The 14,695-nt window shown below is 36.6% G+C and overlaps 4 protein-coding genes across 4 annotated transcripts; all 4 read left to right on the forward strand.

The window, feature by feature from the left end:
• Positions 1-177: 177 nt before the first annotated feature.
• LOC101203629 (protein NEN1) lies at positions 178-3,482 on the forward strand. Its single transcript, XM_011661874.2, has 6 exons — positions 178-586; positions 828-985; positions 1,454-1,500; positions 1,587-1,650; positions 2,078-2,814; positions 3,063-3,482. Exons 1-6 carry the CDS (start codon positions 307-309, stop codon positions 3,292-3,294), a joined length of 1,518 nt encoding a protein of 505 aa, XP_011660176.1. The 5' UTR covers positions 178-306; the 3' UTR covers positions 3,295-3,482.
• Positions 3,483-3,634: 152 nt separating this feature from the next.
• LOC101214628 (pentatricopeptide repeat-containing protein At5g61370, mitochondrial) lies at positions 3,635-5,960 on the forward strand. The gene has a single exon (XM_004138256.3). It carries the CDS (start codon positions 4,104-4,106, stop codon positions 5,565-5,567), a length of 1,464 nt encoding a protein of 487 aa, XP_004138304.1. The 5' UTR covers positions 3,635-4,103; the 3' UTR covers positions 5,568-5,960.
• A 398-nt stretch (positions 5,961-6,358) lies between these two features.
• Positions 6,359-8,667, forward strand: LOC101203867 (probable xyloglucan 6-xylosyltransferase 5). The gene is given in 2 exon segments (XM_004138130.3): positions 6,359-7,300; positions 7,302-8,667. Coding segments are annotated over 2 exon segments (1,383 nt in total). The 5' UTR covers positions 6,359-6,853; the 3' UTR covers positions 8,238-8,667.
• Positions 8,668-10,833: 2,166 nt separating this feature from the next.
• Positions 10,834-12,973, forward strand: LOC101204112 (probable xyloglucan 6-xylosyltransferase 5). The gene has a single exon (XM_004138131.3). The coding sequence runs from the start codon at positions 11,249-11,251 to the stop codon at positions 12,629-12,631; it is 1,383 nt and encodes a 460-aa protein (XP_004138179.2). The 5' UTR covers positions 10,834-11,248; the 3' UTR covers positions 12,632-12,973.
• Positions 12,974-14,695: the final 1,722 nt, after the last annotated feature.

Below are 14,695 nucleotides of genomic sequence, written 5' to 3' on the forward strand. Positions count from 1 at the left end.
TAAAAGCAAATTGAACTTACTAATATATAAGTCTTCAAAGATATAAAATCTCAAAATCAAACTTATATTTTGAATATCGAAATCGAATTTTTTAAGAAGAAAATAGATTTATTTGGAAATTAGAATGTTAACCTGACGAAGCAAACTCTTAAAACCCCCCATGGCGGCCGTTAACGTTATGTTGCTTTCAATTCTTCGCGCCTTCTTTCTTCTTCTTCTTCTTCTTCTTCTTCTTCTTCTTCAATCTCATACCAATCTGCTAGTCTTATTTCTCTCTTCTCCCATTGAAATTTCTCTTAAACAATCATGGGTCCGACGGAGGATCGTTCCGAGATTGCCTTCTTTGACGTCGAGACCACCGTTCCCACCCGCCAAGGTCAGAAATTTTCTATTTTGGAATTTGGAGCCATTCTGGTTTGCCCTAAGAAGTTGGTTGAGTTGGAAAGTTATTCCACTCTCGTAAAACCCTCTGATCTCTCCCTCATTTCCTCCTTATCGGTGCGATGCAATGGCATTACTAGAGATGCTGTCATTTCTTCCCCTACTTTCGCCCAAATTGCTGATAGGGTTTACGATATACTTCACGGTACTCTCTATTTTTGATGTATTATATATGCATGTGGGATGAGTATTAAATTGATGTGGGAGTTGAATTGGGTGTCTTCTGATGGAACTGAGAGATGGTTTTTTTTTTTTTTTTTTTTTTTTTTTTTTTTTTTTTTGTCAAAGGAGAGATTTTGGCTCAGAATTGTTCGTGCTTCTTTTACTTTAAATTTTAGTGTATGTCTGTGTTTGAGTTTCCTCTGGTGCGATTCTGTTTCCTGTAGGGCGGATATGGGCGGGTCATAACATACTTAGATTTGATTGTGCACGAATCAGGGAGGCTTTTGCAGAAATTGGTGTGCCAGCACCTGAGCCAAAAGGTACAATTGATTCATTGGCATTGTTGACTCAAAGGTTTGGAAGGAGAGCTGGGGACATGAAGGTAATGACTGAATCCTTTCTCTGTTGCATGCTTGCTATGGCTTTTGTTCATTCAGGTGATCTTGAGAAATCTATACACTAGTTTCCATTAGATGGTGCCTTCGTCAAAAATTTATCAAGAGTTTTCAGCATTCAGAATTCGGATTTATCTCTCTAATTATGAGACTTAAATGATGTTAACAATTGGCACTAGGATAGGATTACATTACAAATATATAAGGTTTTACTAATTTAGTATCTAACTATTAAATATTATGCGAACGAGGGGTTGGGAAAACCACGTTTTGGGGAAGGCCTCTTGTAATGATATTTTCCTTGTTTTGAGTTTCCCTGTTAATGCAACCCCATTGTGTTGGCTTTACATAATATATCTTCATGCATGCTCTGACTTTGGGTTCTGGGTTGTAGAAGCTATGGTAACTCTTTATTTATTTATTTATTTTAATATATATTCCTTTCCTCCCTGTAGATGGCCACCCTTGCTTCCTATTTCGGGATAGGACAACAAACACACAGGCAACTCTTCAAACTTGCTACTAATTTTTAGCTTAAACTAAAGGAACGTTTTCTAGTTATCTGACTTTGTCTTTGTAATTTTCCAGGAGTTTGGATGATGTTAGAATGAATCTCGAAGTTCTAAAATATTGTGCAACCGTCTTGTTTCTGGTAATATATAAATTTAAGATGTTGAACATAACTAATATGTACATGTGAACTTGTAACTATGTGAATAACTAATTAATGGCTTGCAGTTTAGGCCATTGCCAATATTATATACATGGAATTTTTGTTGCATTATTTGAATATTGACCACTTGGATGTCAGCGCATGATAACCGCGATTCTTTCTGAATTTAAATCATGATAGGCTCCAAATGGTTCGTTGTCAGTTTTTGCATCAATTGACATTACTTGTCTCCATTTTGCCTTCCTAGCACCTGTCATGTGGAGACATTCTTGTAGTAGTTTGTCTTTCAGTTTATTTTTAACGTTTTAACTTTTTCTAACATCAACGTAGTTGCATTAGTTTTGCTCTTATAGTGACCATTTTATATAAGAAGGGGATGGTGGTTTAAACTGTTGTCTGGCAACAGGAATCAAGTCTACCCGAAGTTTTCCCAGAGAACAGTTGGGTTTCTCCAAATGCTGTTACTAGGCGTCGTGCTGCAAAGTCGTCTCCACAGGGGAATAGTTCAAACAATAATTCTCACGCATCAAGTTCAAATATTGGTGGTAATCCCATATCTCTACCAGTTCAACAAGGGGAAACTCATCCGATACTTTCTCTTGTAACTATCTGTTCTGAGGACAGAGCCTCAATTCTGGCTGAACCTAGTGCAACTGAATCAGATTCTTTTAATATGCACACTACCAGCGACCAAATAACAGGTGCAACACTCGAAACAGATATCAACATGGAAGAACATGCCACAGTATCTACCGAAGCATCTCCCTCAGAGGATACTTCCACAAGTCTTTGCACTACTAAATTTTTGGAGCCAGATCAGGTGTCTGTTTCGTTCATCACTGCATCTTTCGTTCCATTTTTTCGTGGGAGCCAAAGAATACAGTTATGGCACAAAGATGACTGTTTACAGCTTCTATGTAATAATCTGAGAGTTCGGTTTGGCATAAGCACGAAATTCACTGACTACGCTGGCCGTCCGAGGTTGAGTTTTGTTGTTGATGTACCACCAAATTTATGCACGGTTCTTGAAGCATCTGATGGAGTGGCTCAGAGATTATTTTCTGATTCTGGCAGCGGTTCTGAATGGAGGCCTGCAGTGACGAGAAAGAATGGTTATTTCAACTACCCGACAATGAGATTACAGTAAGTCATACTCCCATGTTCCATCTGATCCTTTGATATGTAAACTGACTACTATCATCGACAAACATTTTGATGAATTGAATTATCAAATGAGGAAAAGAAACAGAAAATAACAGAGAATCTAGTCCAACATATGATCTGCACGCTTGCTTGCTTCCTTCAAATTTTCATTTCTTGCCGTCTCAATCCATTCATAATTTCCTCTTGTTGGTCACTTCCTAATTGATATTAACTTTGTTTTTTCACAGCATTCCAACTGCAGTAAGTGGAGATGTGGCAAATTATGCTACAGAAATGCACCAAAAAGAAGCATCAGGCGCTGTTCAAAGGTTAATATTCAGTAAATTTGATGCTGCAGAGCTTGATAGCTTGATCAAACCTGGAGCCATTTTAGATGCATTCATTTCCTTGGATACATATGACTATCAACAGAGTGCAGGCATTAGATTGGTAGCAAAAAAGTTGATTATCCGTTCCTAGTAATGGGAGGTTTATTTGTCCATTACCGAAGTAGCTCTGATGTTATATTATACTTAGTTCACTGTCTAACATTCAAATTTCCAATAAGTCCCTTCTCATCATTTTAAGAAAAAACAACACTTCTCCGGATTGCTTGATTGTGGATAAAATGCTTTAAAGAAACCTTAATTCAACCATAATTGATATAACATTTCTCGATCTATATCATATGATTCTTTTGCTCACAACTCCCAATTATGTGCCCTCGATATACTTATTGACTTGGTTAAAATTTGAGGATAAAATATATAGATTTTTTACTTTTTGGGTGGAGATTTTAAATGATGTTTCAAATTCATGTTTTTTAGAATTCAACTTTTTCTTTGATATTGGTTTATTTTTGAGAAAATTGGTTTTGATTTTAGAGTTTAGGTGGAGAATGAGATAAGAAAATAGGAAGAGAAAGGCTCTATTTATGAGGTCATCAAGGGAATGAAAAAGGGGCAAAATTAGAGAAAATAAACAAGTCATCTTCTTCCCCTCTCTCACACTGCCGCCGCCCCCAACCCGGTCTCGTTTTCTGGCGAGAAACGGCAACGACCCACGCAGGTAGAAGTCGGTTGTTCTTCTCCGATGACCCGTTTACTTGCTAGCAGGTTCAGACCCACGATTTTGTGCCTGAGATTGGAGGCATTTTTACACACGCAGTCTTTTCCGTCTCCGGCGAATCTAAGAAACCACGTCGACGATTACATTACTCCGGCTATTGACGCGAGTAGACACCCACGCGATTATCTTTTCCTTGTGTTGGGTTTTCTACGTGCATAGCAATGCATGCACGCCATTTGTTCGATGAAATGTCGCTGAGAAGATGCGTTTCATTGTTGAAGTTAAAATGGGATAGCTTCATTGCGCAATCCGTCTGTACGCAACATCGGTTTTGTTCCCTTCATTCTACCGTAAACAATGGAGCTGCTGTATCAAAACTGTGTGAAGTGATTTCATGTACGATCGGTGGTTTAGATGAATTGGAATCCAGTTTGAACAAATGTACAATATCATTGACATCTTCATTAGTTACCCAAGTTATTGATTCTAGCAAAAATGAAGCTCCCACTAGAAGATTGCTTAGGTTTTTCTTGTGGTCACTCAAGAAGTTAAACCACACTTTAGAAGATGAAGATTTCAATAATGCCATTCGCTTTTTTGCTCAGAAGAAGGACTACACTGCCGTTAACATTTTACTTTCTAATCTTAAGAAAGCCGACCGGGCAATGGACGGCCAGACTTTCGGTTTTGTGGCTGAAGCTTTTGTCAAAATGGATAGAGAAGATGAAGCATTGGGTCTGTTCAAGAACCTAGAGAAGTACAAATGCCCACATGACCAATTTACTGTCGTAGCTATTATTACTGCTCTTTGTTCGAAAGGGCATGCTAAAAGAGCAGAAGGAGTTGTTTTGCACCACAAGGACAAGATTTCTAGCACAATGAGTTGCATCTATAGAAGCCTTCTATATGGATGGTCTATTAAGAAGAACACAAAAGAAGCAAGAAGAATACTGAAAGAAATGAAGTCAGATGGAACCATGCCAGATTTGTTCTGCTACAACACTTTTCTCAAGTGTCTTTGTGAGAAAAATGTTGAGAAAAATCCTTCAGGTCTTGTGCCTGAATCCTTGAATGTGATGATGGAAATGAGATCCTACAAAATTTCTCCCAACTCAATCAGTTATAATATATTGTTATCATGTCTGTGCAAAACTAGGAGAGTTAAGGAATCTTGTAAAATCCTCGAGATGATGAAAAGAACGGGTTGTCAACCCGATTGCGTAAGCTATTATCTTATGGCGAGAGTGTTGTTCTTGACTGGAAGATTTGGGAAAGGGCGTGAAATTGTGGACGAGATGATTGAAGAAGGATTGACCCCAGATCGAAAATTCTACTACGATTTGATTGGTATTCTGTGTGGTGTAGAGAGAACAAATTATGCACTTGAGCTTTTTGAGAAGATGAAGAGAAGCTCATTGGGGGGTTATGGGCCAGTTTATGATGTGCTTATACCAAAGCTTTGTAGAGGAGGTGAATTTGAAATGGGGAGGCAACTGTGGGAGGAAGCCATGGCTATGGGTGTTTCGCTTAACTGCTCAAGTGAGATTTTGGATCCTTCAATCACAAAGGTTTTCAAGCCAACAAGAAAGATTGAGAATAAAATTGTTGAAGAATTCAATAGTGCTGAGAAGCAGAACAAAGCTGCAGCTGAGAAACCAAAAGAAAAGAGAAAGAAAGGTAAGTAAGAATCTGTCTTGAAAATAGCTTCTTGAATTTTTTGGAACTTAGTCAAATTAAATCATTTCATAGGCCTCCTTGTTCAAGATTTGTATAGTAACTTAATGATACACCATAAGATCTATCTATCTATCTATACACACAGAATGTACTCTTTTAAGCAAATCAGTTCTAGGCCTAAACGGTTTTGAATGGAGATTCGGAAGATTTTTATCCTAAGATTGTGAGCCTCCACAATCATATCTAGTGTAGAAGATATGAAACTTTGATCGGTTGAGATCGAGATCGAGAATATGTACTTTATGTTAGCTAAGATGAATGTTGTATACATTTTCACTACATCCACCTTGTTTAGTTGGAGACATTAATTAATATAACACTGGAATGCTATTTTGTTCCTATTTGGAGAGTTTTTAATACTACAATTGAAAATGTAAAATCAAACTTTTGGTTATTTGGGTTATAATATAATTAATTTATTGCATTTACTATTGGAAATGAGAAGGAATAATCAATCAACAAAGGGGAAATTTCAATGAAGTATAGTATTGAGATTTGAAGTAGAGAATTAAAAAAAAACAAAAATAGGAGTGTGGTGTCCAACTAATAATACGTTCTTTCGCCATTTGACAGAAGGAGATACCGAGTCGGATTTTCTTCATATTTAAAACTACGAAAATAAAACAAAATCCCAATCATTATCACAAAACAATGGATCCAATCACAGATCAGACAAACCCATATGATGTTTGAGTACTCACATTAAATCAATCCCATCTTACATTACAATCATCAAACTTCAATCAATTATACTACTCAAGGTAAAGGTTCAGATTGACCTAATTGAACTAAGTTTTTCGGTGCTCGTGAATTTAGAAATGAGTTATTATTTTTTTACATTATATTTCGAACCATTCAAGGAAAGAAGATCCCTTCAATAGTTCAAATCCCACACAGTCGGTGGTACTTGCTCCTTCAGCTTTTCTCCTTCTTCAACTCTCCCCTTTCGTCTCTTCTTCCTTTCTTAGCTGTTCCTCAAAATCTCAACTAATCACCTCCATGAATTGATATTACCCATTACCCATTACTCCTTTATTCTTCTTCTCCATGTTTCTCCCATTTTCTTCCCCATCTTTTCGATTCCTCATCTTCATCGCTTACTTGAATTGAAGGTGGGGGGGAGAATTGGAGATAGCTATTGTATTCAGGGAAATAGCAAGTATTTAGTTAGATCTTTCGAGTGTTCCTCAGCGGAGGGTGTACATACTTTGTATAGAGAGAAGGGAGACGAGACATGGGGATAGACAATATCTCAGCTCAGAAGAGAACCGGCAGTGGAGGGAATGGTTTACCCACCACTGCCGCCACCGCGAACGGCAGGAGAAGTCGTGGGTTCCCTGGAATTCCCCGTGGCCGTCAGATCCAGAAGACTTTCAACAATATTAAGATCACCATATTGTGTGGATTCGTCACCATCCTTGTTCTTCGTGGTACAATCGGTATTGGCAACCTTGGTAGCTCCGAGGCTGACGCTGTGAACCAGAATATTATTGAAGAAACCAACCGGATCCTTGCCGAGATTCGATCTGACAGCGACCCCAACGACCCGGATGATCCTGCTGAGACCCAAATCAACCCCAATGTCACTTACACGCTCGGACCCAAGATTGTTAACTGGAATCAGGAACGAAAGGTTTGGCTCGATCAAAACCCAGAATTTCCGAATTATGTCATAAAAAAGAGCTAGGATCTTGCTTGTTACTGGTTCTCCCCCAAAACCCTGTGACAACCCAATTGGGGATCATTATTTGTTGAAGGCAATCAAGAATAAAATTGACTATTGCAGGCTTCATGGGATTGAGATTATATACAATATAGCTCATTTAGATAAGGAACTTGCTGGGTATTGGGCCAAGTTGCCGTTGATCCGGCGATTGATGTTGTCCCACCCTGAGGTTGAGTGGATTTGGTGGATGGATAGTGATGCGTTGTTTACTGATATGGTATTTGAGATTCCCCTGGAAAAATATGATAACTATAATTTGGTTGTTCATGGTTACCCTGATTTGATGTTCAATCAAAAGTCCTGGATTGCACTCAACACAGGAAGCTTTTTGTTTAGGAATTGTCAGTGGTCTTTGGATTTACTGGATGCTTGGGCTCCAATGGGACCAAAGGGTCCTATTCGAGAAGAGGCCGGGAAGATTTTGACTGCAAACTTGAAGGGAAGGCCAGCATTTGAAGCTGATGATCAGTCAGCTTTGATATATTTATTGCTTTCTCAGAAAGATCAATGGATGGATAAGGTGTTTCTTGAGAATTCATACTATTTGCATGGTTACTGGGCTGGCTTAGTCGATAGGTATGAGGAAATGGTTGAGAAATATCACCCAGGGTTAGGCGACGAAAGGTGGCCATTCGTGACGCATTTTGTCGGTTGCAAACCTTGTGGTAGCTATGGAGACTATCCAGTAGAAAGGTGTTTGAGTAGCATGGAGAGGGCTTTCAATTTTGCTGACAACCAAGTTCTCAAACTGTATGGATTTCGCCATAGGGGCCTTTTAAGCCCCAAAATCAAGCGAATCAGGAATGAGACAGCCACTCCATTGGAGTCAGTTGATCAAAACGATATTCGGCGGCACGTTCTGCATCAAACCAATGGACCTCCTACCAAATGAGCAAACCACATCCTTGTGTGATCTGTCTGTAGGTGTTGTTGTTATACGTGAATTCATAGCAGATAAAGGCTGGTAATATTTCATACCCTTGTCCGTCTTGCTTCCTTTTCTTGTCATTCTGATACTGCTTTTGAGAAAGATAGAGTGGAATTCTTTCATTAACTTTAAAAGAGATAGTGTTTCAGTAATTGAGTATAGGTACTTTGTTTACTGCTCTTTTTGTTTTGATCTTCTTTTGAGGAGTTGCTATGTATTTAGACTTTGCTCATATTGATATCAATGTTGTGCATTCAAATTTAGACCATAACTTTGATGAACTGCCAAAAGTTGGTCTCCATGTTTCAGTTTCGAAGGAAATAAGAGGGAGAACTCTTTGATCACATGGTTTGGATAATTCAAGTGCTAATGAAAACATTTCTGATCTTAGGTATCTGCAATGTCTTGTTATATTTTGTGTGTGTTTTGCTGCCCTTTTTTTATACTCTTTGCAAAAAAGAAAAAGTTGGTCTGCATATACTCTAGGAGTATCCAAGCACAACCAGCATAGAACAACCCCTCGATTATTCTTATCACAGTGGTTGCTTGGAAACTCCTTGGATTTTGATATTCTAAGCAAGCAGCCACTGTGGCATCTGAACACAGTTTGTTTTTTTTACTTTCCATCCAGCAGTTTGGTTGTTTGAAAGTTTTCAGGATTATATGCCATTGAGGATCTCACCTTGGAAAGATGAGGAGACCTCATGTCTTTGTTAATCCCCGTGTTTATCTAATATGATATGATATCAGAGTCCTAAAGTCCAAAAGAATATTTGATCCAACTCAAAAAGGTATATCTTGAGAAGATATGTTGAGGATCCCACTCCCAAAAGATAGAATTCTTAATTTTTATTTTTCAAGGCTAAAAATACTAACGTTTCTTTTAAAAGTTCAAGAATATTTGAAACAAATATTAAAGATTTGTATTCATATACGGACAACAATAGTATTTTCAAAACATTTTGAATATTTGGGACATTTTGTTTAATTTAGCCATAATTTTCTTAATAATAAAGTGTGTTTTCTTAACAATAGAGTGTGTGTGACCTGTGAAGTAAGAAAATGAAAACTCACAACATTTATCTATCTTTTAACTCACCTTCTAGTGATTTAATCTTTGCTAAAATCCTTCCAAACTTTTCATATTATATTTCCATTCCTTGCAACGAGACGTTTGATTAGTGATAAAAGTAATGAGTTGAGTTGAGTTAATAATAATTATGAGACATTTGATTAGTGATAAAAGTAATGAGTTGAGTTGAGTTAATAATAATTATAAGAAGTTAACGTAAATAGCGAGATAGTAAACCTCTTTAATTATTAATAAATCAAACAAGATGTTGATTTTTTCTTTACCCACCCAACACAATTCTCCCAATTGTCAAACACCCTATAAAAGATATTATATGTATTTTCATATTTGAAAAAAAGATATATGTACACATTACACATTATAAAATATTACATATTTTTAATAAAAAATAATTATAAACGGTTGAAAATAGTTACAAAATATATAATATTTCAAAATTTATCAATGATAAACATTATTAACACGAGCCTATCAATTTTGTTTGTATCTATTATTAATAGAGTTCTAAAATATTTCTACACATATATATATATTGCTTCATTCTTGCCATATTTAAAAATATCAATTTTACATTTTACATTTTTTCTCTTCAAAATATTAAAACCATACCATCTTAAAAATTTTATTTTTAAAATACAATTTTGTGTGAAGAAAAAAAAGAGAAGGAAATTGGAGGAAGTTAAGTATAGATCTCACTTTTATTTCTTTATTTCTTAAAAATATTTTATTAAAGTAATATCAACTTTAAAAAAAAATAAACAAAAAAGATAACAAGAAAATAACAGTTTTTGAAAATTTTAAAATTAAAAAAATAGAGTAATGTCTTTATTCTCTTTATCTTTTTAATCAACATGTTAAAAAGAAAAGAAAAATTAATTTTATCAAATTAAATCCGAATTTAAACAATAGCTGTAAGTACTTTTGCCTACAAAATACAAATTAATGAATAACACTAAAATTTCCTTTTCATTCCTTTACTTTAAATCTCAATTTCACTTTTCTTTTTCTTTTTCTTTCGATTGTTCATTGTTTTCTACTTTAATAACAAAATAAATCAAAATATTTATAAATATAGTAAAATTTATAAATTTATAAATATTTAACAGCATCATTTAAAATATTTTTTCAAAAATTAATTCTCATACTAAATTTAGAATGATTTGTTTTTATCCAACATTTCAAAATATAATAATAATAATAACATAAATATATTTTTAAAGTGTTTATATTTAGTTGGTATTGTTATTGTAATGATAATAGATAGGTATATGAATAATAATTGAAGTATGTAATAACATTTAGAAATTTTTTGTATAATTATTATATTTGCAAATGTTGGAAATATTTATTTCTGTTTATGGAAATTGGCATTAAAAAAATTCCCTAAATTAAAAGAAGAAATCTTAATAATTATTAGAAGAGAATGGATCCAATCAGAAATGAGAGAAATTCATTTTAGTTTTATTATTGCAAAGCATAAAAAACATCGAATCATTCAAAGGAATGGCGTTTGATCGATCCATAGACGGTCGGTGCTGTTTGCTGAGATAACTCTCTTCTTCCTTCCTTAGCTGTTCCTCAACCATTACCCTCAATCAATTGACCTTTCGTTACCTATAACTATAACTCTATATCCATTACCATTACTCCTCTATTCTTCTCGCTCCACGATTCTTTGTTTTTCTGTTTTTTTTTTTTTTTTTTCCATTTCTTTCTTCATCTCTTCGATTCCCGATCTTGCTGACATAATTGAATTGGTGGGGGTGGTGGAGAGAGCTGTTGGATAGAGGGAAACCCCATTTCCCTCATGACCCATTAGCTCCAAATCCTGCATTATCTCTGCTCAGAAGAGAGTTTTGTAGAAAGAGAAGGGAGAAGAAACATGGGACTAGATAATATCTCTGCTCAGAAGAGAGCTGGTGGTGGAGGGAATAGTTTACCCACCACTGCTGCCACCGCCAACGCCAGGAGAAGTCGTGGGTTCCCTGGAATTCCCCGTGGCCGTCAGATCCAGAAAACTTTCAACAATATTAAGATCACCATATTGTGTGGATTCGTTACCATCCTTGTTCTTCGTGGTACAATCGGTATTGGCAACCTTGGTAGCTCCGAGGCTGACGCTGTGAACCAGAATATCATCGAAGAAACCAACCGGATCCTCGCTGAGATTCGGTCTGACGGCGACCCTAACGACCCGGATGATCCTGCCGAGACCCAAATCAACCCTAATGTCACTTACACGCTCGGACCCAAGATTGTTAACTGGAATCAGGAACGAAAGGTTTGGCTCGATCAAAACCCAGAATTTCCGAATTATGTTAATAAAAGAGCTAGGATCTTGCTTGTTACTGGTTCTCCCCCAAAACCCTGTGACAATCCAATTGGGGATCATTATTTGTTGAAGGCAATCAAGAATAAAATTGACTATTGCAGGCTTCATGGGATTGAGATTGTATACAATATAGCTCATTTAGATAAGGAACTTGCTGGGTATTGGGCCAAGTTGCCGTTGATCCGACGATTGATGTTGTCCCACCCTGAGGTTGAGTGGATTTGGTGGATGGACAGTGATGCTTTATTTACTGATATGGTATTTGAGATTCCTTTGGAAAAATATGATAACTATAACTTGGTCGTTCATGGTTACCCTGATTTGATGTTCAACCAAAAGTCCTGGATTGCACTCAATACAGGAAGCTTTTTGTTTAGGAATTGTCAGTGGTCTTTGGATTTGCTGGATGCTTGGGCTCCAATGGGACCAAAGGGTCCTATTCGAGAAGAGGCTGGCAAGATTTTGACTGCAAACTTGAAGGGAAGGCCAGCATTTGAGGCTGATGATCAGTCAGCTTTGATATATTTATTGCTTTCTCAGAAAGATCAATGGATGGATAAGGTGTTTCTTGAGAATTCATACTATTTGCATGGTTACTGGGCTGGCTTAGTCGATAGGTATGAAGAAATGATTGAGAAATATCACCCTGGATTAGGCGACGAAAGATGGCCGTTCGTGACACATTTTGTTGGTTGCAAACCCTGTGGTAGCTATGGAGACTATCCAGTAGAAAGGTGTTTGAGTAGCATGGAGAGAGCTTTCAATTTTGCTGACAACCAAGTTCTCAAACTGTATGGATTTCGCCATAGGGGGCTTTTGAGCCCAAAAATCAAGCGGATCAGGAATGAGACAACTACTCCATTGGACTCGGTTGATCAAAACAATATTCGGCGGCAAGTTCTGCATGGAAGCAATGCTCCTCCAACCAAGTGAGCAAATCACTTCCTTGTGTGATTTACCTTTAGGTGGTGGTGGTGTTATACATCAATTCATAGCAGATGAAGGCTGGTAACAGTTCATACCCAAGTTCGTCTTTCTTCCCTTGTCGTTTTGATACTGCTTTTGAGGAGAGGATAGACTATAATTCTTTCATTAACTTAAAAAGACTGTTTCAGTAATGAGTATAGGTACTTTATTTCCCCCTCTTCAATGTTCTTTCTTAGATTTGATCTTTTTTTGAGGAGTTCAAACATTACTATTCTTGCTATGTATTTAGATTCAATCATATTGGTATAAATACTATGCATTCAAATCTAGGTCAGAACTTTGATATTACTGAGAAAAGCCTGTCGGTATATTAAATTCCCAAGGAAGAAGGATGGTGAGAACTCTACTGTATGGCTTTGATAGTTCAAGTTCATATTGCGGATACTTTGAAGGAACAATGTGATTTTAACCATTACAAATTTACTCTCAAACATGCCCTAAGGCCTTAGGTTCCTGTGAGAACGTATAGAAATTTTGTTCTTTCCGTTGGTTTCTGATATTGGGGAACTCTAATGTTAATATGTTTGACCAAAATGATGGACCTTGATGCCAGTTTGGTTTCTATGGTTGCAAATCTTAGCTAGTTCATTGGTGTGAATACTTGAAATCCAATTTGGTGAGTGGTTTTGGATGAGATGAGGGAAAATTTCCCTCTGAATCCTAGTGCAGAACTTAGATATGATAACAAAAGAGCCTTTGCAATTAACATAAGCTGCCATAGAATAAGACAGCATTTACCAAGCCAGTTGAAACAAGCCTATTTAGCTACTATTTACCAAGCCAGAATCCTTTTTATGGAGAGGCTTCAAACCAACCGAACCACTAGTGCTGGGACCTATTCAGTTTCTTGTGAGAAAAAACTGCCTATCTGAGGTCTGACAAGTCAAATTTTCATGAAGTTAGATGCATGCAGTTGCTCAGCTAGATGAGTTGTGTTTATCTGTACTTTAGAGAACTTTGGAACAAGCCTATTGTGCTGTAAGTGTAGGCATAAGTGTTTGTGCTGTAATTGTAAGCGTTATTTCCCTTGATTGGAGCTCGTCCTTGTAGTTCGCCATTCCTTATTGGCTCTTTTGTCCTGTGTATTCTTCCCTCTTTTCTCAATGAAAGTCAAGTTTTCTCATTAAAAAAGAAGGATTTGATGATCAAATTACCTTTTGTATTAAGCCAGAAATTGGGTCAAACACAAATTTCCTTTAGTTTCCAACTACCAAAAACAATCTTCTGTCACTCAAAAGAATATGTGCAGAAGTTCTACATTATCGTTTGGCCTGCTCTACACAGTATCAAGGTTATGGACATAGAATATTCCATTTCCTCAATGTGATGCTTAGAACAAATAAGAATCTAAAGTTCAAATCATGTCCATATAGAACTTGAAAAATACAGGGAATAGAATTGATGTCAGAGAGTGGGAAAATGGAGCATAAAACTCTCTTACATGGTATGGCCTGTTCACTTCTTTTATTTTCTCTCGACTACAATCTAAGTAATGGGAGATCTCAGTTTCAACCTTAGTTAAGGTAGTCAGTGTTTTCACTTGTTTTATGTAGTAAAGTATGTGTTGGATTGGTAAATCTCCCAACAACCCCGTGTGAACATAGAAACGTGCAAATCACATCCTAATTGGCATTAACATCATATTTATTATAATATTTGGTTGAACGTGGATGAGAAATATAGTAAAGAATGGAATCTGAAGAGGCAGGTTTCGGTGGCATCAGTGATGTGGCTTTCCCATCGGCTCTGCTGCCCACCCTGGCCATGCCGTCTAATGCTATAGTTATCAACTTTAGTTTCCTTTTCTGCCGACAGCTTAAAAAAACCGAAGGCATATTAGGCGGCAACTACCTTTCTTTGAAACAAAACAAACCTTTCTTCTCATTTCTTTCTTTAGTACTTCTAAGGCATATTAGGCGGCAACTACGTTCCTTTGAAAGAAAACAAACATTTCTTCCCATTTCTTTCTTTACTACTATTTTTTTTTTTGTTGCTTTTTGTTTATCTTCA

Source organism: Cucumis sativus, chromosome 1 (assembly GCF_000004075.3).
Source record: "Cucumis sativus cultivar 9930 chromosome 1, Cucumber_9930_V3, whole genome shotgun sequence".
In the NCBI taxonomy this organism is placed as follows: domain Eukaryota; kingdom Viridiplantae; phylum Streptophyta; class Magnoliopsida; order Cucurbitales; family Cucurbitaceae; genus Cucumis; species Cucumis sativus.